This window comes from Penicillium diatomitis (assembly GCF_028827545.1).
Source record: "Penicillium diatomitis strain IBT 30728 chromosome Unknown utg000006l_segment0_segment0, whole genome shotgun sequence".
NCBI lineage: Eukaryota > Fungi > Ascomycota > Eurotiomycetes > Eurotiales > Aspergillaceae > Penicillium > Penicillium diatomitis.
In genome coordinates this window covers 479,836-501,886 of record NW_026623178.1, presented here as the reverse complement: position 1 = coordinate 501,886, position 22,051 = coordinate 479,836, and the positions used below count along the sequence as shown (strand labels likewise).

Sequence of the window (22,051 nt, the reverse complement as noted above, 5' to 3'; positions counted from 1 at the left end):
CAACACTCTCTTACTTTGACCTAATTCAACATCACTTATCTCAACGATACTCAACGACTTCAAGCCCCGAAAGGACCAATCCAACACCACTTTTCCGGGCCTTCCTTTGCAATGTGTCACGGCGTCACGATTGAAGACCTCTCAACGATTTCTTCCTGAGCGTTTACTTTTGTTTTATCATTTCAACATCCAACATTCCCCGCAACGATACCCCGTCTCTTTAACATCGACGTTTCATCGCTCAATTCTTCTCTTCCTGATTCCTCGTCTTTCCACACGGGCCCGGCGCTTGTGTGTACAGGACAGTCCTGTCATCATTTGTATGGAGCGACTGGGAAGGGAGCAGACATTTAGCAAAAAAGATTTCAACATAATTTATACCCTTCAACCGGGTTTTCTTTTCCCTCCAGTTATCTGCTGTTCAGTTATCAAGGTTCTCCTGTTTTCTATAGACGGGGATGGAGTCCAATAAGTCTCGGTTCTTACGAAGCATTGGTGTTTGTCTGTGGTTTATTGTCTTGCATTTTCTGTTCTTGTGTTCACGATGCTTTGCTGCAATTCGCTCTGGTGAAGGCAAAATGTTGCATTCTCGTGGACGGATTTCCCACGGCAGAACCTATCCCTCTGCGAAAATTGAGGATCATCGTCTATCAATTTTGCATGCGGGGAACGGGAGGTGTCAGTGACTCAGTGCGCAGAAACTTACCAAAGTCGTGCTAATCTCCCAATCTTCAACATGGGATATCTACCTATACGACACTGGCATATGTTCTCGAATAAGATCTTCCATTCACTTTCTGACTACGTTCCAATCCAGCTACATCTCGATCTCGCTTTGTAGACCCTTTTGTAGTTTGCACAACAAGTTGCAAAGTTCTTCCTACGACCAAATGAGCACCTCAAAGTGAAACCAATGCACTTGTATCAGGAGAGCTGATCGACTTCACTTGAGACGGGACAACCACTTTTACCTGGTCGTGAAGAATAGTCCGAAAGCCTGCAGTACGGTAGTCTACCGCGCGCTCGTACGTGATTATATACGCTGTCCAGTCTGATTGTCCCTCGTGGAAAATGACTTAGCTTACGCGAAACGAGCCCGAGGCTAAGTGGGTGTAGTTATACTATATGCTATGTAGTACTGGCAACTTCTACAACCCGAAGTCTTGGTGAAATCGGACCACATGGGGAATTTGAATGAATGAATAATGAATAATTGATATTGATAAGGTAACCTCGCACGCTGTATACAACTAGGTGAAAGTAGAAACGAATCAGGCATTTCAGTCATAGGGCAAACGCTATCAATTTGCACGACGACTTCAAGTCAAGGGGATCCAAAGGGGGGCCCTCCATTGACACGCGATAAAGAAAGAAGAGAAGGAAAAAGAGTGCAACACCGCCCTTCACATCATGATCGCGCGAGTGGTACAGTTGAGGAACCACGCAAAAGGACTGCACAGCCACAAAAACCAACTTCCGATCAGATAGCAATAGCCGATAGTGCGGTAGACAAGCAGAGAAGCGAAAGCAAGAACAAACAAGTAGATGGTGGCCTGGAGAAGGTCCACAACAAAACGCCGCACGGCCTGGTCGTCGGACATATCTGGCCAAACACCCGAGACTTGGTAGTGCAATGCAGCGTAGTATATTCGGCTCGAGACCCGGTAGCAGTGTCGGATCATGCTGGCGAGATTGACCGCAAAAAACTTGACGTAGGGGCTAGTGATAGCTTGAAGGCCGAATCGGTGAACGGAGGTGACAGCGACAACAACAATCTCGAAGATCATCGTCAGCACGAAGGGTTGAATATTGTCGTTCGAATAATCGTCCTTTTCTCTCGCATTCAGCTCATGCAAATTTTCACAGACATCTTGAACATCCGTGATATTGGGTTGGAGTTTGCTCTTACGACCAGTAACTTGGCGACCGTCCAACTCAGCGAGTCCGGCGACGTCGACCGTTTTCTCAATTGCCACCATGTTCTCCCTTGCCATCCTGGCGGCACGACGGATTCGAGCTTCCTCTTTGAATTTTTCCAGTCGTTGGGCTCGAGTCAGCTTCGCGGGTTTGGAGTCTTCCGTAGTTGATTTGGAGTCCTCCTCGGCGAATTTAGACTCGGCCAAAACACGAGTCGTTTCCTCCACAGCAACCACCGGAGTAGGCTTCACGGCGGACTGCAGCGACTGCACAGCAGTTTGAGAGGTCTTTGTGCTGGTGAGATCTTCGACACTCGGCCTGGGAGACTTGTCGTACGAAAGTCTCCGTCTTTCTGGCTCACTATCGCCAAAAAGAACTTTGATTGCCGGTGAGAGTTTCCTCGGGGAAGACCAAGGGGACGGCGGAGATGTCAGTTTGGACAGATCGTTGACCGACGTAAAAGACAATTCGGACCGAGAGGACTCTGAGTTCTCTCTACTCGGAACAGACACGGGCGACTCCTTTCGATTCTTGCGCATAGCCTCAGCTCGGCTGCGGATCGAGTCTGTGCCATTTCGCAGAATACTGGCCAGATGGTCTGTAGGAGACTTTGCCAGTCCTACCGGCCTTGCGAGCCCGGTGGTACGGATGAATCCACGGATAGAGCTTGGCGCCTGACTGTGTTCCTCCTCGTTCTCTACCTGGCTGTTTGATGATCTCAGCAGAGGCATGCTCCTGATGAACTTGATCTCCCTTTGAAATTTTGCTTTTTTCTCTGCGAGTGGTGGTGTCTCCGTCGTGTCGTCGGGAGCAGGCTTCAACTTTTGAGTCTGGTCGGCGACGTGACTCTTGGTGGATTCCAGCGATTCGACGGAGTGCATTTTCGAGCTTGATTGCAATTTTCCTGCTGTATATCGAAGCCCTGATGGAGTAGTGACGACCTGAGGCACCGCTCGCACGGCCTTCACTGCCTCGTAGGTGATTGAATGGCCAACGTCGCCTTGACGTCGAAGACCTTGAGGTCTCAAAGCAGACGGCCTTTTCTCGACTGCTCTGTAGCCTGGGACTGGAAGCATAGTGCGTGTGATAGTGGGTGTGATAATGAACACATCGTCGTCTCCACGAGTCCCCTCCGACTTCTCTGCCGAGCGGATTTCCGGGTCCGATATTCGAGAGATGGCTTGCTCCGAAGTCTGCAAAGGCAATCTTGGGATATCGTGGGTTGCTTGAGGATCGCGGCACATGGTCGTTACTGGCAACTTCGAGCATGGGGGAAGCTTCGAACTCTGAATAGGATCTACCCGCCCTTCCGATGCTTGGTTTTTGTCTTGATGTTTGCTGGATATTGTGAGCATTGTAGGCGTATCTGAGGCCTTCTTTTCGGCGGTCTGCTTCTTCTTCGACTTGACGGCCAACGGACGTGGTTGGAGGCTTGCTGGGCTCTCTCCGGAACCGAATAGCAGTATTTCGTCTGGATTCCTTGTCCCATCTCCGTTGATCTCCTTGCACCCTAAAAAAGAGCCATCCGCAGGTGGTGTGACTTTTCTCTCGTGTGACTTCGATGGAGATTCCTCCCAGATTGTACTGATTCGATGGTTGCCGATCTCATCTGGACAAAAGTAATCCTGGGGTTCAGGCCCTCGGGGTGGCTGCGGTGGCTCGGCTGGCTGTTCTAACTGTGGCGGTGACGGCTGCTGCGCAGTCTTTGACTCCAGAGGAGGAGAACTGTCCTCATAGGCTATAAAAGGAGGTGTTTTAGCGGTACCTGGAGGAGAGCTCGATTGCACAATCGATGGTGATTGATTCCGCAGGCCCCGTGCATCAGTCTTGTCGACCAAACGCCGGCCTTGTCGATGCTCTCGCTCGATACGTTGCTGATATTCTGCAATTTCCTGCGAAGTCATCGTGGGCGGGTTTGGTTCCTTGGCACTCGGCATGTGCACTACGAAACGATCCTCCCAATCCGCTGAATCTTCATCGTCGGAGACCGGAGAAACGGAGATGTTTGATTCTTGGGAGGCGTCGCTTGTGCTATCCGTGGAATTGCCATTGTGTGAATTCGAGTATTTCACCAGTGACGAAACCCAAGAGTCACCATTTGGCCTCGATTCAGCGTGTTGTTCAGGTTTTGACGCGATTTGATGGACACCCTGATCTCTGCAGGCACCGTAGGGACTCGGGGGCAAAACACTTTCCTCCGAGTCTTTTTCCTGCCCAGGCACCGTGTCGTATTCCAAGGGGCCGCTGCAAGTGCGATAATTACGATATCTCTCAGATCTTTTCCGATCACCTTCCCTCGATCGCACATACGACGCGCGCTGCATCAATGGAGACCCTCTGTCAACTCTGTCTCGAATTTTGGACCAATACTGTTGACGCCCCGCAGAGTCGCCAGTAGATCCCCCCGATGATAACGTTCCCGGCGATGGCTTAGGTATACCGGTTGGGCTCGGCGTTTCATTGTCTCTGTCGCGGTTCTTATCGCGAATACTTTTTGCAACTGGCAGCTTGGTCCCAGATCTCGTCTTGTAAAGCGTGTCGCTTGGTGGAGTCCGTTCGCCGAGCTCGAACGGCTTTGCACCGCCCGCAACTTGGGCAACTGGGCTTGCCGATAGTTCGTTCACCGTGTACTCGGCTCGATATGCTTGGTATCGTGGTTGACTTTGATCAGTTTCGCGCTGGTTTCGTGGAGAAAGATTGACCAAATGTCCATCTGGCAACTCGACCCGACTTTCGACCTCCATGTTGATATGCGCCAGAAGGGGGGCGCTTCGTGTCTATGTTGAGCTCTGGACACAACTTTGGCTCTCCACTGTCCACATCCTCAGTGCAACTTGAGGCTCAGGCGGCGAGCAGCAAAAGAGCGGATACGTATATTCGGATTCTTGCGTGCGATTGATGAGAAAATGACAGCAATTGGATGTCGAGCAAAGGAGCGAGCGGCGGAAGGTGCTCATCAATGATCATAACAAAAGAGGGACTCGAACAATGTTAAGATACTTTAATCTTCCTTGTAAGCGATAGGTGCTGTACGGAAGGGTGGGTGGTGAGGAATGCCAGCACTCGCGTCGGAATGTTGTGAGAGCCCAGCCGGCCATCAAACGGCATGTGTACGGGAAAATGATCCTACCAGAAAATCCCCCATCGGGTAGCAATGACGGCGGTCGACAAGCTGGCAATCTATTTGTGTGCCAAGCAGGTACGAGCTTGACGATGCTGTAAGGAAACCGCAACCCGCCAAGGGCGACCAAGAGCAATCAGGCAGGTGAACATCACGGGTGGCCATTCCCTAAACCCTAAGAACTTCCACGAACCATACCCGTAAATCGCAAAATCCAGGGGGGTGAGTTCAATGTAAAGTGGCTGAAGATTGCGAAGTATGAGCCAGCCCCAAGGATGAGAGAGACATGCAAGGTATATCGGGTCTGGTGTGGCTCAACAGGATTTGGTGACAGCATCACGCAGGGAGGCGATCATTCCACGCATGACAGCTTGCTGGACCTATGATATCACGATCGGCCGGTAGTATACGAAGAAAAATGTGTAGTATTCAATTGATTGATGACATTAGAATCGACCGGTTTCACGGCGATTCGTCGAACCTTGATTAGCTGGCTGAGGTCCTGGTGCTGAACTACCCATTGGCCCGGCCAAGCTGCTTCGCTTGAGGGGGCTGGACTGTTTCCTTAACGGGCTCGCCCCTCTCTCTGTATAGAAGAAATCTCCGTTACTTTGTAGACGGCGATCAAATGCCGTAGATGCAGACTTCCGCAAAGGGGAGTTGGCATGCGAATAAACTCCGAGGCTACCCCCATCACCTGACATCGCTGACTGTGTTCGGAACTGCGGCTGTCTCATGTTTGTCTTCACTGTCCTCACCAAGGGGGTCCCTTCGCGCGAGATGACCGGCGTTTGCAAAGACGGCTGAGTTTGGAAGATAGAAGTCGCAGTAGGCGTAGAAGTTCTCGGGCGTCGTGGAGAAAGGCCTTCCGGGTCAACATGGCTAAGATAATTCGGATTGGGACTGGTTCTGAATCCCCGGTTAACGATGAAGGTTGGAGTGTAAGTCTCGACCTTGTTCGGGCTGCCTGAAGTTGGGACGAGGTCGCTTTTTTCCGTGAATTGCGTGCCGACGTCTCTCATCAAAGGTTGAGTCCGGGGGTGGACGAATTTCGTATCATATTCCTTCAGAACCTCCCTATGCACGAGTAATGAATCCTTCGCCTGTTGTTTGTAGAAGCTCGATATGAAAGACATTTGAACGGAGAGCAGGACGGTCAAGAGGATTGTTGTTGCAACAGTCACGCTAGGCCTGGGATCCGACAACTGAGTTGGAAGAAAGAGGTAGTAGACCAAAACATGGCCAGGACTGAACAAGCAGAGCAGTCGAATGGAGATTGGCAACGGGTCCCACATGGCCAGCTCCCAGACGTCGCGGTGCGCGTCAGGGTGCGCACGCGAGTGCGCAGATTCTGAAGAAATTACGTTGGCAAGATAGCGAAGAGGCGTTGCTACCATCGGGCTTGAGTCGACCCGAACGCGGGAAGCAGATGAGCTCGCAGGAGCGGTATCAATGGGCGCTTCAAAGAATCGGTAGTATCGCTTCTTTTGGAAAGTGTAGATGGCGTTGACGAAGGAGAATAGCCCGAGAACATGAACGACAGCCGATCCCTACGAGTGAAAACCGAGACTGTCAGCTTCCAGGAGAATAGCAGAGGACAAGAGGTTTAACTCACAAACCAGCTCAGCCAGGGCACGCCGTCATTGTCTCCAAAGACATCATCGATGGCTTCGCTCCCACTTGAACCACTGTTTGCACGTGCGATAAGGAAGACAAAGTTCAAGAGAACTCCAATAGTGAGACCCCAATCTTTCTCGAGCTGATCCCAGTCGTACCCCTCAATAGACTCTGATAGCCACAAAAGAAAATCCCATGGGTTGAGGAACGACCGGATGCGCTCCGCGAGCGGTTGACGGCGCACGAGACGCGGCATCGCTGAAGGTGACTTGAAGAGGAGGTGAGGCTGATTCCTCTACAGCTTTGCCGTCAAAAAAGATGTGAACTTCGACATCCAGCAATCTCAAGCTGGACGCTGGAGAAGAAATGTGACAAACAATGCGCTTTTGAGTTTTTGAAAAACATTTGCAGGCTAGGTAGAAGGTACTGAAGATTTGGTAGGTCAGTGGAGATTGCATCAGCTTACATAATAATGAGCTTCTCCACGATTATCACGTTGCGGCGATTAGCGGGCAGAGAGGAGGGCCGTCGAGGCTCGATTGATCGAGGCCCAGCTCAGCTCTGTTTGACCACGGAACCTCGGCTTGTTTATCTGTGAGAGCTCAGTTCTCCAATAAATCGCCTCGCCATGGCTTCTAATGCGACTTACAAGGTACTTTGAAGCTCAGCTAGCTTACAGAAACGGGGAGAGCCAATGTCTCTAACTTGTACTTCTGCAGGACCGACAACTTCTTGCTGTCATTGGTGATGAAGAGTAAGAGTCTCACGCCCTGCTTCAACGAAGAGCGTTGTGTCTTGGCAAAGAAACTAAAATTGAAGCTCTTGATCAGCTCCGTCACTGGGCTCCTTCTCGCTGGTATCGGTGTAAGTAGACAGTCCCTCGCCGTGGCGGCCGTCGACTGATCGACCGTGTGTGTGCATGGATTATAACAAGAAGCCTAAGCTCACATTCATTATCTCTCTTCCTCTAGCACGTCACCGAAGGCGCAGATGCGCAGCGAAACTTCCTAGTCGTCGACAGCAAGACGGAAACATCCCAGATCGAACAAGCATTCCGCAACTTCACAGAGGAGCGCAAGGACATTGCCATCCTTTTGATCAACCAACATGTTCGTCTCTCAGCCACTCGGGTAGAATAAGCGAGACTTGAGCTGACTGTGCCATGTCTGCCGGCAAACAGATTGCAGAGCGAATTCGTCACAGTGTCGACACCTTCGCCGATCCTTTCCCTGCAGTCCTTGAGATCCCCAGCAAGGATCACCCGTACGACCCCGAGAAGGACAGCGTGCTCAAGCGTGTGCGACGACTCTTTGGCGAGTAGTCTGGACATACGGATCATAAGCTTGGGCTTGGCTTTTGCCTGCAGAGTGTCTTGTTATCTCGCTGCTTCTTGCTCATGCATTTCTGGTTGGAACATGGCAGTTGGTGCAATCACTGAGTTTTGGCAGCCATGCGAGTATTCGCACCGTATATATGGATATTGCATTGTTGACCAATGGAGAGGGGAGGAGAAGACTAAGAGAAAGAGGAAATCTCTAGAGAGGAAATACCCGATATGATCAATCGCATACGAATGCTATTTCACCATGACTCGCCCCTTCGAACAGAAATGTTGCTAGTCTGTACAATTGGAAAGACGCTGAAATTCCCGATATACTAGAATGACACAAGTACCCACCTGCACTACGATGTCAAGTCTCCACTCGGACAGTCTTTAGAAAACCGATCCGGTCTACTTTTGAAGCAGCGGGGGACCTAAATTTAGTCGTCAAGGCAGTAATACATTAGAGCGGAGAATGGAAAAAAAGCGGAGATAGCTTCGGGTGCTTGACGTGGCTCGGGCAATGTATTGAAGGGGGAAATAGTAGGAAGAATTGAGACATGCACTACGTGTGTGGTCGTGACAGGACATGGAGGTGGTTGGAACGTGACAACAGCCGACAATATACCGGAAGGATTTCCAGTCCCAACATACGGAGAGACTTGGAGACCAATGCAGCCGGGTATTCAAGATATGGCAGTTTCGAGATGGATGAGAGAGGCGACTAGAAGTTGGGCAGGTTGAACTTGATGTCGTGGGCCTGGAGACATGTGACCTTCTCGTGGTCGGCAGTATAGGCATCGGCGAGGACTGAGTAACGGCCCTGTGATATTGCATGTCAGCGTCTGCTTGAAACTTTGTTGTCACACCTCGCCATTTCACTGGAGATTCTTACGGGAGGAATTTGCTTTGGCAAGTCCACCTGTTTGGTCATGGTCATTCTACCCTTCTCGAGAGGACACTTCAGGTCAACATTCTCGATCTGCTCGCAGAGGTTCATGGTTTGCTTGACCAGGGTGATGAGACCCCATTTAACTTCCACGTTGACGTACGCGCCATCGGTGATGGATTGGTGCAAAACGCCCGAAGCAGTGATGGTGAGAGTCTCGCCGCTGGAAAGAGAACACAATGCGGTGGTCAACGTATGTTCTTATTATGAGGTATGGGTTTCCAGATGTCTGCTGTACTCACGCTTTGGGAGGGTTGGGCGAAAGGTCGACGGAGTCGATGGTGAGCAGATGCGAAGAAGGAGGTTCACAGAACTCCAAAGGATTGTCACCCTTGACAGGGTTCTTTCGATTTTCGTCTGCTGCACTGATCGGGGCCTGTGTCGGGTCGAAGACGCTTGGAATGGACGCCGCCGCAACGAGCGGGGAGACGAGAAGCAAAGCAGCGGCTGATACGAACTTCATGGCTGCGGTAGTCTATATGAGTGGTAGACGAAGTGTATTGAAAGATCTCCACAGAGCACAAAAAAGACTGATATTCAGCTAATGAGAAAGTGAAGTCAAAGCCAACAGAGTCACGATGGCCGGGAGAGGTTGGTGAAGAGGTAACCTGCTTCGCCTGGAGTTGGAGATGAGGTCGGCCCTTGCAGGCAAGAGTCACTTGATGACGATAGGGCCACGTGATTGGCTTGGCCGATTTAGGCTTGGATTGCCCTCTTTTTCCCCTCACGGGTCACGAGGTACGGCCTTTCCACCGGTCGAGAGCAAGAAGAACGGTGTATATGTGACTCGTAGATACCTGGTGCCTGGACACCACGCATCGGCGGCAGTGTGCCTGTCGACGTACTTGGAAGGCATGTAGCCCTCCGCAAACCCTTATCGTTATTTCCGATCCTCGATTTGCCTACCACGATCTGATCAAAGTTGCGTGCCAAGACTTGCACCCATTTTTTGAACAGAAGTATCCACTCGGGCCTTTATCAAGATGGGCCTTTTTCAGGACCGTAGCATTTGTCTTCTGCTAACTTGATATGACAGCCAAGATTTGTTATAGGAACATAGGGCCAGGACGGTGCATAAACTGCATACATATTTCTTGCCCGATGGATACAGGAACTGGAATTGAACCGAGCACGGAGCGTGACGTCACCGGACCGGACGTTAGGTAGTAACCTATCGTTGATCTAACATATCATTTTCAGGTCGTCCTAAGGACATCAAATCGGGGCCGACACCCTCGCTGGACGGCATTTTAATGGAGCATGCGTCTACATGACCATGTGTTCAGCGCACACGCGGCACATTCACTTTCTCCATCAGACTCTTTTGCCTATCTATGATTAGAAGAGGACTCCGCGATCAAAGGGCTACGCTTTTAGTCTGATTTAAACATCCATGGACCACCAAGCCATCTTCATTGCTCTCAGAGTTACATCTAGCATAGCAACCTCAACTATATCTACCGAATACCGGGACTCCCATACTACTCTTTGGCGCTTGCGTACAAAGAGTTGTGAGGAATTTGTTATATTGTGTCATTCAATCTGCCCCGTAGGTAGTTGTGCTCCTGGTATCCGAGTCATAATCCGGCCAGACATCCCCCTTTTTCCTTTCGCAAGATAGCCCGGGCGCCACCTGAAATACTGTGCTCGAGGGGATTCCGTGGCGAGCTACCTAGGAGCTGGACAGTGCGGACTTGCCCACTGGAATTTCTCTGAAGAAATCATCATTGGATAGGTATACTGCAGGGGGTTCTTCGCTTGACGGGTCTTGTTTGAATGATTCCGCAACGGTCATGTTGGAAGGATTCCTCGATATGGACTGTGTAAGGCATTTTGGCAGTACCATTCCGGTGCTTCCTCAGACAGGGGTCCTGGGCTTGGTAGCTTGATTCTAGGTATCATTGGGGCAGATGCATAGCTGATCAATAAATCGACTCAATAAACACGATGACCCAATACGGTATCCATACATTCACGAAAATCCACCTGCAGGCGAGTCTAGATCCACGGATCCAAGTCTATTTCTGTCTTCAAAGTGGGCCACCTGCAGGCTATCGATATTTATCAAATTGCAATGTTATTGATTTGATGTGGATCAGCCTGCAGCCCGGGGCTTGGGCCAGTTACCGTATTATGCCTGGGTCCTTATTGTTGTGGAGACATGACTCCTTTTGCACCTCCGGGATTCTATACAATCCGGTTCAGTAAAACGACAGCGAGGAATGATAACACCTGTGGAGTGTGGAGTGTGATGCGTGATTGAATAGTCAACGAGGTGAGATTAGGTTGTTCGTTTCGATTAATGAGGGATGAGGTAGGTATTTAAGGAATATACCGGGATGAGAGCCAGTTGAGCCGTGGTCAGGTGTAGAACGAATGCACCAGGACCAGGGATAAAGCGGGATCTTCATCCGAAGTACCTTATACGCTGTACCTTATACGCTGTACCCAAGTGGACTACTTCTACATATCTGATGTTTTGACATTATGTCACTCGCTCGTGTCGAATTTGCGCGCGGTCACGCTAATCACAGCATATGCAGGCATCATTAGGTTGAGTGGTGGTGCAGGACCAGGGCGCTCAGTTGTCATCATCTATTTCATCCACACAATAGTAGCCACTGGCCAGACTTGAGCGTCCGCTGGGCTACATAGTGTACTGCTAGATTTGAAAGGCCCATGTTGACTGGTATGAGGGATAATCGTGTGATCTATTGGAAAATATTCATACAGAGAAGTGAATAAAAAGGATTTAGGTGATATCCGCCAGATTTTGGGGGGAAAAAAAAGAAAGAATGACGCCGGCAAATAAGACTGAAACTGTGTATTCCATGATCTGTTGAAAAATGTGGCATGGGTGCTCAAAAGACGATCAAATCCAGCCTGCTGCTTAAAGAGCGATGGCAAGGACCAAAGCAGCGGCAAGGGCGGAAAAGGCCGAGCCAGAGGAACGAGCAGCAGAGTTGAAGCCAACATATGGGCTGGAAGAGGCAGAGCTGCTGGAGCCGGCGGCGGAGCCTGAGCTAGAGCCGGAGGCAGAAGTGCCAGATGAGCCGGCACCGGCACCGGAGGAGCCAGATGCAGAGCCAGTGGTGGAAGCACCGGAGCTACCCATAGCAGCAGAAGATGAAGGAGTGCCAGCAGACGAGATCAGAGGAGTAGAGGAGGCAGAGGTAGGGGTTTGACCAGCGGGGACACTGACCATGGTGGTCGAGTGACCACCCATGGACGAGCCGGAGTCAGAAGAGCCAGAGCCAGAAGAGCCAGAGCCAGAAGAGCCAGAGCCAGAAGAGCCAGAGCCAGAAGAGCCAGAGCCAGAAGAGCCAGAGCCAGAAGAGCCAGAGCCAGAGCCCGAGTTAGAGCCAGTGGAAGTGGAAGAGGCAGCGGCCGAAGTGGCAGTGGAGTGACCGGCACCAAGGTTGACAGCAGAGTTGGTGGCAGAGGAAGCGGCCGAGCTAGAAGACGAAGACGAGCTCTTGCAGGAGAGGTCAAACAGAGGCTGGGTGTTGGAGATGCTGCTGGAAATACCGAAGCTGGGGCTAGCACCAGCGTCGGCGAGGATATACCACCAGGTGTTGGTCTCGCCGAAGAGAGGGCAGCCGACCTGGTCCCAATACTGCTTGGCGTTGGCCACAGAAGCGACGGCCTCATTCTCCGTGGGACCGCTGACGGGCCAGCCGGTCTCGGTGATCCAGACCTCCTTGCCCTGGGCGACAGACTTGGTCTTGGCGACGGCGTCGTCGAAGAGAGCCTTGCCCTGGTCGATGCCGTTGGGCATAGTGGTCTGGAAGTATGGGTAACCGTCGAAGCCGAGCCAGTCAATCTCGTTGATGACGGCCGCGTTGGTGCCATTGGTCCAGGCATCCCAAGTGTCGACGTGACCGATGGAGGCACCGCTCAAGGGGGTACCGGCGATGGCCGCCTTGACCTTCTTGATGTACTCGACCAGGACGTCGGGGTTGAGACCAATGCCGGCGTGGTTCTTGGCACCGGTGACGGAGTTACGGTACAGATCCTCACTGCCGACGGAGATACCGACCACGAGCTTGCCAAAAGCATCGCCGTAGGTGCTGATGGCCGACTGAAGAGCCGCAATCTCGTTGTCAATGTTACCACCGGAGGCCCAGAGACCAAGCAAGAGAGAGGTCTCTTCCGCAATGGCGGCGGGGATGGCCTGGATGGGCTCGTTGGTGGTGCCACCCTGGATCATGGTGTAGAGACGGGCACTGGTGAAGCCCGAGGTGCCCACGAGGTTCTTGGCCGTCTGGAACTGCGTCTTGAAGTCGGCCTCGTAGGCAACACCACCACCGGGCAGGGTGGAACCATAGTTAAACCCCTGGTGAGCCGCCTGGGCGGCGGCCACGGAAAAGGCCAGAGCGATAGCTTGCTTGGAGAACATTGTGAGGAATAAGAACGAAACGAGAGAGTCGGCGGAGAGACTAGTAGGATGAGGATTGTTTGAATATGAGCGTCACAGCCGAAGGCGATCGAATGTGTGAGAGATCTGAGGGATTGAAAGAGGGAGAGAGAGACGTGTGAAGAAGATGGCGGAGGATCCCCAAAAAAAAAAAAAGCACACAGTACTACAAGCACGATGATGGACGGAGAAATAAGTGAGAGATGGAGAAATAAATTCGAACCTGGCTGGGCACCGGACGGAAGACCAGGGAATACTTAATATGTACCAGATCAAGGTGCCCTCGAGATCAGAGGATGTGTGGAGGGACGGTTGTTGCCCCAAGTCTAGACAACGCCACCGGAGGAACCGAGTGGGGCTCGACGGTGCGTTCTGATGCGACCTGATGCGTTCTGATGGAGCGCGACACGTTGGCTAAACTTTGCTTGTTCTCCTCTTGTGCGGAGCCGATTGGGGAGTCCTGCTTTTTCCAAAAATAATCTGACCATCCAATAGTCCGGATCTGGTCGCAGTTACACAGCGGGCCCTGGCAGACGCGGTGGAGTTGCAGAGAGTCCAGCCAGCGACCATGTAAATATTCCATACTTGTCGTATGGTGGAGGGATCCGTACACTTCCAATGATCCAGAGTTCCCAATACGGGAGGCGTCGACAGCGGCACTTCAAGGGAAGTCAATATCGACATCGTGATCGACATACTACTACTACTACTACTACTACTACTACTACTACTACTACTACTACTACTACTACTACTACTACTACTACTACTACTACTACTACTACTACTACTACTACTACTACTACTACTACTAAGGGGACTGTACGATCAACTTATCACGTCGTACCTGTCGCTGGGTGCCCCGGTCCCGGATGGAGGACGGAGGATGATGGACGGATCATGCCCAAGGTCTCTCCGCCAAGGGCCCAGATCGATGTCATTGGGGAGTCCAACGATCGGCACTGACTTCCACACCGGGCCCAGGGGCTTCTTCGGGCTACCTGGTGACCAGTCTATCTGGTCTGCATTGTGAGAGGTGATCCAACTTCCGACACCAGAAGGCAAGAGTCGGTAGAGATGCCTGTCCTGGTCCCTGTGGAAGAGCAACTCTGGGTCAACCCTTACTGATCGTTAAAGTGGACGCTGGGCAATGGACTGCAACTGAATACTAGAAAGAGCCTGAGGAGATTGCGGTGGTTCTGGGTGCTGCCTGGCACCTGCTCCGAAGCCTCCTCTACTACAGTACTGTCTGTACACTGTACCGGTCGCCAGAGTAGTACATCCGACTCACCGAGGAGCACTGCCGCCACATACCGAATGTATCGAACCACCCATAGTTGAGTGTAGGTGTACATCGCATCTGTCCGGCTCTGTACTAGTACAGGAGTATTTGAGTACCGCCGGCACTTCGGCACCCTGTTCGAGTTCAATTCTAAGACAACGAGTGACGACTCCTAAGTCCCGGGCGAGACATTGGGCTGTGAAAGAAAGACACGCCTACGACCTAACCGATCACATCTTTTGCGAGACTCCTAATTTAGAAAACAGTAGGTACCTAAGGTGCCTAAGTAGAGAGATACAAATCTTGATCATGGGGTATATCAGGTAGGTAAGTAGTTCTACCACACGCTGAGATTGCGGGCGACAATGCTTCAGGCTCCCTGCTCCCTCCTATAATGAATGACCTTTCACCATAGTCCTACCAGGTACTCCCTCGTCCCTCCTAGACTTCCTGGGAGACTCGAGTCCCCACTATCTGAAGACTGAACCGCTTCCCCGAAAATACTACCTCCTCACATGGTTTCTCCCAACAATGGCAAAGTGACCTCGGAGAATGCCTTCTCAGAGTGTTACCCGGTCCTAGGGGAGGAGGACTAGGACGGTAGAACCACCTGCAGATGTGCCAGTTGCCAGTAGCAGGTACCAAGTTACCCTTCTTCTTCCGCTCTTTCTCTTTCCCTCCTTCTGTTCCCGGCGCATCCAGACTTGGGGTCTGGTCGCCCTTGGAAACTCTTCCGACCCCAACCATCACGTGATCCAGCTTCTCTGTGATTCGGTGCGTCGACTGGCGAGATTGCGTAAACCACGGTGGAGCGGCCTCGTTCTGTCCAGTGGCCACAATTCACACCGTACCACTAAGGAGGTCTAGTAGTAGTGCAGTAGTAGTAGTAGTAGTAGTAGTAGTCAGACTTAAGTGGTGAGTGAGGCCTGGGCAGATGGATTGAGTGGTTTGAGTGATTTTTCTATCAGTGGATATTGGTACGGGCAGTGGTAGTGGTACCAGACTCCCAGTCCGTTCCAAGCTCGCAGCCTGGCAGGGCAGGACAGGACACCAGGCATTGGCAATTGCCGGAAGGCCGCATTCGCCTTGTCGCATGGATGCAACTCAGTTGCCGCCAGGACAAAGAGTTACCGCCTGAATGTCAAGGCCCCCAGAATCCCTCGGCTGTGGCGACTCGCAAGACAGAAGACGAGTCCTGATTGACCAGTCCGGGCTCCACACAGCTGCATCGGGAAATTGGCCATGGGCTTGGTGATCCCTGGCTCTACGGAGGGTTCTTGGACAAACGATGTCATGTGCGGAGTGCAGTACTGGAAGCAGGGAGACTTTGTGTAGTGTGTAGTGTGTAGTGTGTAGTGTGTAGTGTGTAGTGTGTAGTGTATAGTATTTGTAGTAATCTAGTAATCTAGTAAAATCCGTACATTTTTTCATGGCTTCTACAGTCTACATCGTCTACAGGGACATGGACATGCAGGGATTGCACTTTGAAAGTCGTATGCAAATAATGACGTGCAGGTGCTAGAGAGTAGAGAGATAGGACAGGCGTAGAGGGTAGGTTGTAGGGACCTATAGCAGTTTGCTAACTACCTGTCACATAACTACCTAAGCAAGCAGAGTAATTTTGTTCAGTGACCAGTCAAACAGTGCCTTGCAAAAGATAAACTCATTTCCCTGGGTGCTTCGGTTGGGCTCCCCTGAGGGATGTGTTCATTTCTTCAAACAGGTAGTAGTTTGAGGTCATGGTCTACTACCTGAGACTACTAGTACATAAGTATCCAATTCTCCCGTGACTTCGATCGCTGGGAAATCCATCTCATCAACAGATGAACACGCTCGCTGAATCTTCAAATCAGCCTCGGCAGTATAGTCATCGCGTGGGCTTATTGACTACAGATAATTTGTGTGTTTATCAGCAAGACATCGTATTCTTATGCTGCCGTGGCTTTTGGCCTTCTGTCCAGAAAGAACGTGGTCCCATGATGATGTACCCTCAAATACTAAGGTACTTACTACTAGACATCAAATGCTTAATGCTCGGACACAAAAATACCAGCCATGCCCATACCCTAGATACCCACAAGGCATCTTCAGTCAGCATCATGTCATTCAGGCTGCAGTGGTATCACCCAAAACATCCAGTCATCCAAGTCTCGTCTTGACAAAGGGGGACATGCTCAACTTACAGTTCCAATACACATCGACGTAACAGCCACACGCTGATCGCGACGACGCAATTCTGACAATGCAGTCACCACTTGACGGGCACCAGTCGCTCCCAAGGGGTGCCCCAACGCACTAGATGATGGGAACCGAATGAGATACAATTGAGACAGACTCAAAGGAGACTCCGGCCAATTCCAGGGAAACACAGGTCGTAGAACTTACATGGCACCGCCTCGAGGGTTCACCTTGGCCTCGTCAAGCCCCAATTTGCTCACACAGTAGACACCCTGCACGTAAAAGGAAAAAGTAAGTCAGCCAAACCAGTTCTACCTGATCAGTCATCCAATGCGAAAGACAAAACACACCATTGAAGCAAAAGCCTCATTAATCTCAAAGATGTCAATGTCATCCTTGGTCAGGCCGAATTTTTTCAAGATCTTGGGAATCGCCAACGTAGGGCCAATACCCATGATACGAGGCTCCAGACCTGCAACAGTCGCACCGCAGAATTTGCCAATAATCGGCTGACCCAGCTTCTGGGCCTGCGATCGCTTCATCAACAGCAAAGCCGCCGCACCATCCGTGATCTGACTGGCATTGCCGCCGGTCGTCGCACTAGGCTGCCACTGCGGGAATGCTGCGCGCACTTTGCTCAGGGACTCGGGCGTGGTCCCGTAACGGACGCCATCGTCGCGATCGACCACGACATCCTTGACCTCGCCCGTCTTGGGATCCTTGACTTGTGTCTTGATCGGGATGATCTCATCCTGTGACCAGCCCGCCTTCTGTGCGTGCTCGGCCTTTTGGAAACTCTTCGCAGCGAACTGGTCATGTTGCTCGCGGGTGATGCCAAACTGTGCCGCCACATTTTCTGAAGTCTGGCCCATGGGCATGTAGTTCTGCGAAGCGACGGGGTGCTTGTTGATCCGCTCGGCCATCTCGGGAGCACCACCATCGTTATTGGTGCTCATGCTCTCTGCGCCCACAGCGATACCAACATCGATCGATCCGGCGATGATCTGATTGGCAATGTTTTGAACGGCCAACAGGCCCGACGAACAGAACCGGTTGGACACCGAGGCGGCTGTGGTGACGGGGAATCCAGCGGCCAGAACAGCGGACCGGGCCAAGTATGCGGCGCCGGGGGCAAGACAGTTGCCGACAGAGACATCCTCGACGAGGCTGGGTTCGATTTTGGAATTCTCGCGGACGGCCTGTGTTTGGAGGAGCAATTAGCCTAGACTGGGGAGGAGGGCTTCGTGGGCTGTTTGCCGGGGGGGGGGGGGGGGGGGGGGTTGGGACCACCTACAGTGAGAAGAGAAATCAAGAGGTTATCGACTGAGGTATCTTTAAGACCACCCTTGCGCGCCTTGGTCAGGGGCGTTCTGGCAAGATAAGTGATCACCTAAATGCAGCGCAGAAAAGAGTCAGCAAAAAGATTTTTTGACACTGACGAGGCACATTCCCATTCATGGACTCACCACATCATCTGGGTTCTTAGCGAGGATGTTGGCTCGCGCGGCCGAAACACCAGCAGGAGACAGCTGCTTGGTGATGGACGATAGCCGTTGTTGCGGTGACGACATGGCTGTATGTATGACTGTTGAGGGGAGGGAAGTACTTTTGCAATTGCAATGACTTTCCAAGACAACGTCAGATTGTTGGATCGCAGAGGTCTAGTCGTAGTCGTAATGAAACCCGCGAGTCTAGAGATCTTCGTGGCAGAGGCTTCAGTTTTCTATATTTCCCGGAACGGGTGACAATCTTGGGCACGCGCAGAGGGGGGTAACACTAATATGAGCCTCGGCTTGTTGATCAGCTGACTGATGATGATAACTCAGTGCCAAGCTTAACATTGAACGAGCTACATGGTATTATGGAGACCCGATGACAGTCTGGGACTGTGCTACTTTGTACAGAAATCGTGTCTCTTGTCCGACCAAGACCGAGTCGGGTGGTGCTGGGCACGGGTATGGGCAACCCGGCAGAAGTGCCGATGAAGCTCGGCAGGATCAGCCGTATGATACCGTCACGGTCGGACAGTAGTGGATCCCTCGGCTCTTTAAACAACGAGTACAACCTGACTGATTGGGTCCGATGTGGTAATATTCAACATGTCGTGGTATTCGCCCAGACCCAGATTACAGAGTAGTGTAGTAGTACTCCATCTCACATAAAGCTCGTAACTTGATCTCTCAAACACGAGGATATCGTACCAAAAAGATCATGTACTGTAGTGGCGATATTTCGTACAGGCGATGTAGGTAGTAGGTACTGTAGTCACAGTCCAGTACCAATTCAGACAATTGAGACTGTTCTAAGACGTAAAAGCAACTTTTCGCTTGTAAGGCCGAAGAACAGAGCTCGTCTGGTGGAGATGATCCCAAAGTCCGGGGTATTTGGGGTCATTGATCCGGTCCACTGCGAACTTCGCGAAGTGCGAAGTTGCGGACCCGGGGTATGTGATTCTTCGCGGTCGGCAGCTCATCGCACTACAGCAATGGCGCAGAACAGCCTGAGTGATAGACTTCTCAGAGACACCGCCGGCAGGTTGATCGGGGAGTGAGCTCACAATATGGACAGCGATCTGCCGGATTATTAAAGACGCACCTCGGTCAGCCGTCATTGACCCCTTGAGACGCGGTGGAGTTATTTGTGGAATTATTGGACCTGCAAAGGTAATCGTGCATGTACACGGCAGATTAGATCCAGGGCACAGCCGCTACAAAGCACGCTTGTAGAGATCTTAATCAAGAGCTCTCAACACTTTCATCTGCAGACTTGATCGGGACGCGCATTGATCAGCATCGCATTCGGCACCTACATTGCCCCATATTCGAGCAGATCTGTCCTGGACAGTGCATCTTACAAGAGTCAATCGACGAGCACTCGAGTGCCTTTGAAGTTCTTCAACCATTGCGGATCGTCAAGCACCACGGTCAGAGCACTATGGACTACCTCGCCGAAGCCAGTGTTCCCGCCGTGGCGATGGCTTCCGCGCTGGCAGTGGGTGCGGGCGCCTATCTGAATGCGAAGCTGGCCATTTCCACGGATTTGACTACAATTCGCCATGACCGGAAGTTCAAAGAGCGCCTGACCAGACAAATTGCCAGCCTGGGTGAATCAACTACAATGTACAAACTTCTCGAAAAAGTCGTGGAGAGGGACGGGCATGGCGCAAATGAAGCATTGTGGTTTGAACACAAAACGTGGTCCTATACACAGCTCAAGGATGGTATGCGATCTCCAGACGTTTGGCGTAAAAAATCTTCCAATAACTAACATCTCTTCAGCGGTGGATCGATTTGCGGCTTTACTCCATGCTCGAAATGTCAAGACAGGAGACTTTGTTGGCGTCTTTACAACCAATTCGCCCGAAATGGTGATTGTTCTCTGCGCCCTGGCCAAGCTCGGTGCCGTAGCTGCCATGATCAATACCAACTTGCGAGGTATGGCCTTGATCTTGAGCAAAGTTGCAGGAAATTCCAGTCTATGACACAGAAGACTGACACCTCCCAATCACAGACGATACCTTCATCCACTGTCTAGACGTATCAGGCTCAAAGTCGATCGTTTCCACCCCCGATTTATCTCAATTTGTCTGCGCCGACCTGCCCCATTTTTCGGTCAACATGTCGTCTTTTGACGGCATTTCCACCGAATCCGTTGAAACAATCACGGCGTCTGATCTGCAACAATTCTCACCAGCGGCGGTGTCACCAGCGAAGCGCACCCCCAAGGATCTCACTGCCTTGATTTATACCTCCGGTACAACCGGCAAGCCAAAAGCATGCGCCATCCGAAACATGATGGTCATGGTGACTTCGACTCCTCTTTCAATAGACGAGCAGAATCCATCCAAGTACCGCCCTCTGCGAACCTACTCCTCCTTGCCACTCTTCCACGGCACCGCTTTCTTCACAGGACTGTGCTACACCCTGGGCAACGCAGGCACGCTATGCCTTCGTCGCAAGTTCTCCGCCTCCCAGTTTTGGAAGGACGTGCACGATTCCCAGGCGACCCGGATCCTATACATCGGTGAACTCTGCCGCTATCTCCTCTCCACCCCACCATCTCCCTATGATCGTGGCCACAAGTGCATCGTTGCCACGGGTAATGGTCTTCGCGGTGAGATCTGGGAAAAGTTCCGATCACGTTTCGGTGTGCCTGAGATCCGCGAGTTCTACCGCTCCACGGAGGGAGTGGCCAAATTCGATAACATCGGCGAGGGTGCCTGGGGTGCCGGCAAGGTGGGCTTTTCCGGACCGATTCGACGCCTGCTTGAAGACGATACGTTCATCGTGAAATATGACACTGAGACAGAAATGCCCTATCGTGACCCTTCTACCGGGTTCTGTATTCGGGCGCAATTGGGCGAGGAAGGCGAGGCCATTGGCCGAGTACGAGACCGAGGTCTGTTGACGGAGTATTTGCACAACGAGGGTGCGACAGAGGGGAAATTGCTGCGCGATGTGTTCCAAAAGGGGGATCTTTTCCAGCGAACGGGCGATCTCGTCGTCCAAGATCATTCAGGCTGGGTTCGATTCCAAGATCGTGTGGGCGACACATTCCGCTGGAAGGGCGAGAACGTCAGTGCGGGTGAGATCCGTGATCACATCTGTCGCATTGAGGGTGTTCACGATGCTGTGGTGTATGGTGTCAAATTGACCAGGTCAGTACAAGCGCCCACTCCCTTCCTTAGGGGCTGGAGAATGGAGACAGGTCAACGGGGCAGTCACTGACATATTGTCTTCTGAAACAGTTACGACGGTCAAGCTGGTGCAGCTGGAATCACTCTCGAAGATCACTCTGCTGCTGCGGAGCAAGAATGCATGGCCAACTTGTACACCCACCTGAAAAAGAGGGGTGTTCCTTCTTATGCTATTCCTCGTCTTGTGCGCATCACCGAAAAGTGAGTCATATTCACCCACATGGATAGTTCTAACTCATCGCGAGATAGCACCACTAACAGAGCCTGACAGGGTGGCTACGGGTGTGACCTTCAAGCAGGCCAAGGGCGATCTCGTGAAGAAGAGCTGGGATCCTCGCAAGGATGCAGGTGGTGATTCTCTATGGTGGCTCAACGGGACGAAATACGAGAAACTCGATGGAGATGGTTGGTCTCGGATTGAAGACGGCAAGGCCAAGCTTTGATTTCGGAGAGGTACTGTACTTCTTTTGCAGTAGTACGTGCAGTGTATAGAAGCTTTGACTCATCCTTCAAAATGGATAGACTTGCAGAATGCCCAGACACTTGCAGTTTT

At 51.6% G+C, this 22,051-nt stretch overlaps 7 protein-coding genes across 7 annotated transcripts; 2 read left to right on the top strand and 5 right to left on the bottom strand.

The window, feature by feature from the left end:
- Positions 1–1,403: 1,403 nt before the first annotated feature.
- Positions 1,404–4,661, bottom strand: N7539_005833 (putative NTP binding protein; the record flags this gene model as incomplete). The annotated part of the gene is made up of 1 exon (XM_056935435.1): positions 1,404–4,661. One exon carries the CDS (start codon positions 4,659–4,661, stop codon positions 1,404–1,406), a length of 3,258 nt encoding a protein of 1,085 aa, XP_056789307.1.
- Positions 4,662–5,484: 823 nt separating this feature from the next.
- On the bottom strand, positions 5,485–6,911 carry N7539_005832 (Nur1/Mug154 family protein; the record flags this gene model as incomplete). The annotated part of the gene is made up of 2 exons (XM_056935434.1): positions 5,485–6,588; positions 6,654–6,911. The coding sequence occupies 2 exons, from the start codon at positions 6,909–6,911 to the stop codon at positions 5,485–5,487; spliced, it is 1,362 nt and encodes a 453-aa protein (XP_056789306.1).
- Positions 6,912–7,283: 372 nt separating this feature from the next.
- On the top strand, positions 7,284–7,976 carry N7539_005831 (H(+)-transporting V1 sector ATPase subunit F; the record flags this gene model as incomplete). Its single annotated transcript, XM_056935433.1, has 5 exons — positions 7,284–7,307; positions 7,375–7,409; positions 7,486–7,519; positions 7,627–7,764; positions 7,836–7,976. The coding sequence occupies 5 exons, from the start codon at positions 7,284–7,286 to the stop codon at positions 7,974–7,976; spliced, it is 372 nt and encodes a 123-aa protein (XP_056789305.1).
- Positions 7,977–8,700: 724 nt separating this feature from the next.
- Positions 8,701–9,388, bottom strand: N7539_005830 (ML domain-containing protein; the record flags this gene model as incomplete). Its single annotated transcript, XM_056935432.1, has 3 exons — positions 8,701–8,799; positions 8,872–9,088; positions 9,168–9,388. 3 exons carry the CDS (start codon positions 9,386–9,388, stop codon positions 8,701–8,703), a joined length of 537 nt encoding a protein of 178 aa, XP_056789304.1.
- A 2,427-nt stretch (positions 9,389–11,815) lies between these two features.
- bgt2 (GPI-anchored beta-1,3-endoglucanase EglC) lies at positions 11,816–13,324 on the bottom strand (the record flags this gene model as incomplete). Its single annotated transcript, XM_056935431.1, has 1 exon — positions 11,816–13,324. One exon carries the CDS (start codon positions 13,322–13,324, stop codon positions 11,816–11,818), a length of 1,509 nt encoding a protein of 502 aa, XP_056789303.1.
- Positions 13,325–16,651: 3,327 nt separating this feature from the next.
- On the bottom strand, positions 16,652–18,373 carry N7539_005828 (putative peroxisomal 3-ketoacyl-coA thiolase (Kat1); the record flags this gene model as incomplete). The annotated part of the gene is made up of 6 exons (XM_056935430.1): positions 16,652–16,690; positions 16,808–16,919; positions 17,010–17,074; positions 17,153–18,001; positions 18,097–18,192; positions 18,269–18,373. 6 exons carry the CDS (start codon positions 18,371–18,373, stop codon positions 16,652–16,654), a joined length of 1,266 nt encoding a protein of 421 aa, XP_056789302.1.
- Positions 18,374–19,736: 1,363 nt separating this feature from the next.
- N7539_005827 (putative bifunctional fatty acid transporter/acyl-CoA synthetase (FAT1)) lies at positions 19,737–21,941 on the top strand (the record flags this gene model as incomplete). The annotated part of the gene is made up of 5 exons (XM_056935429.1): positions 19,737–20,022; positions 20,081–20,236; positions 20,313–21,459; positions 21,550–21,699; positions 21,770–21,941. The coding sequence occupies 5 exons, from the start codon at positions 19,737–19,739 to the stop codon at positions 21,939–21,941; spliced, it is 1,911 nt and encodes a 636-aa protein (XP_056789301.1).
- Positions 21,942–22,051: the final 110 nt, after the last annotated feature.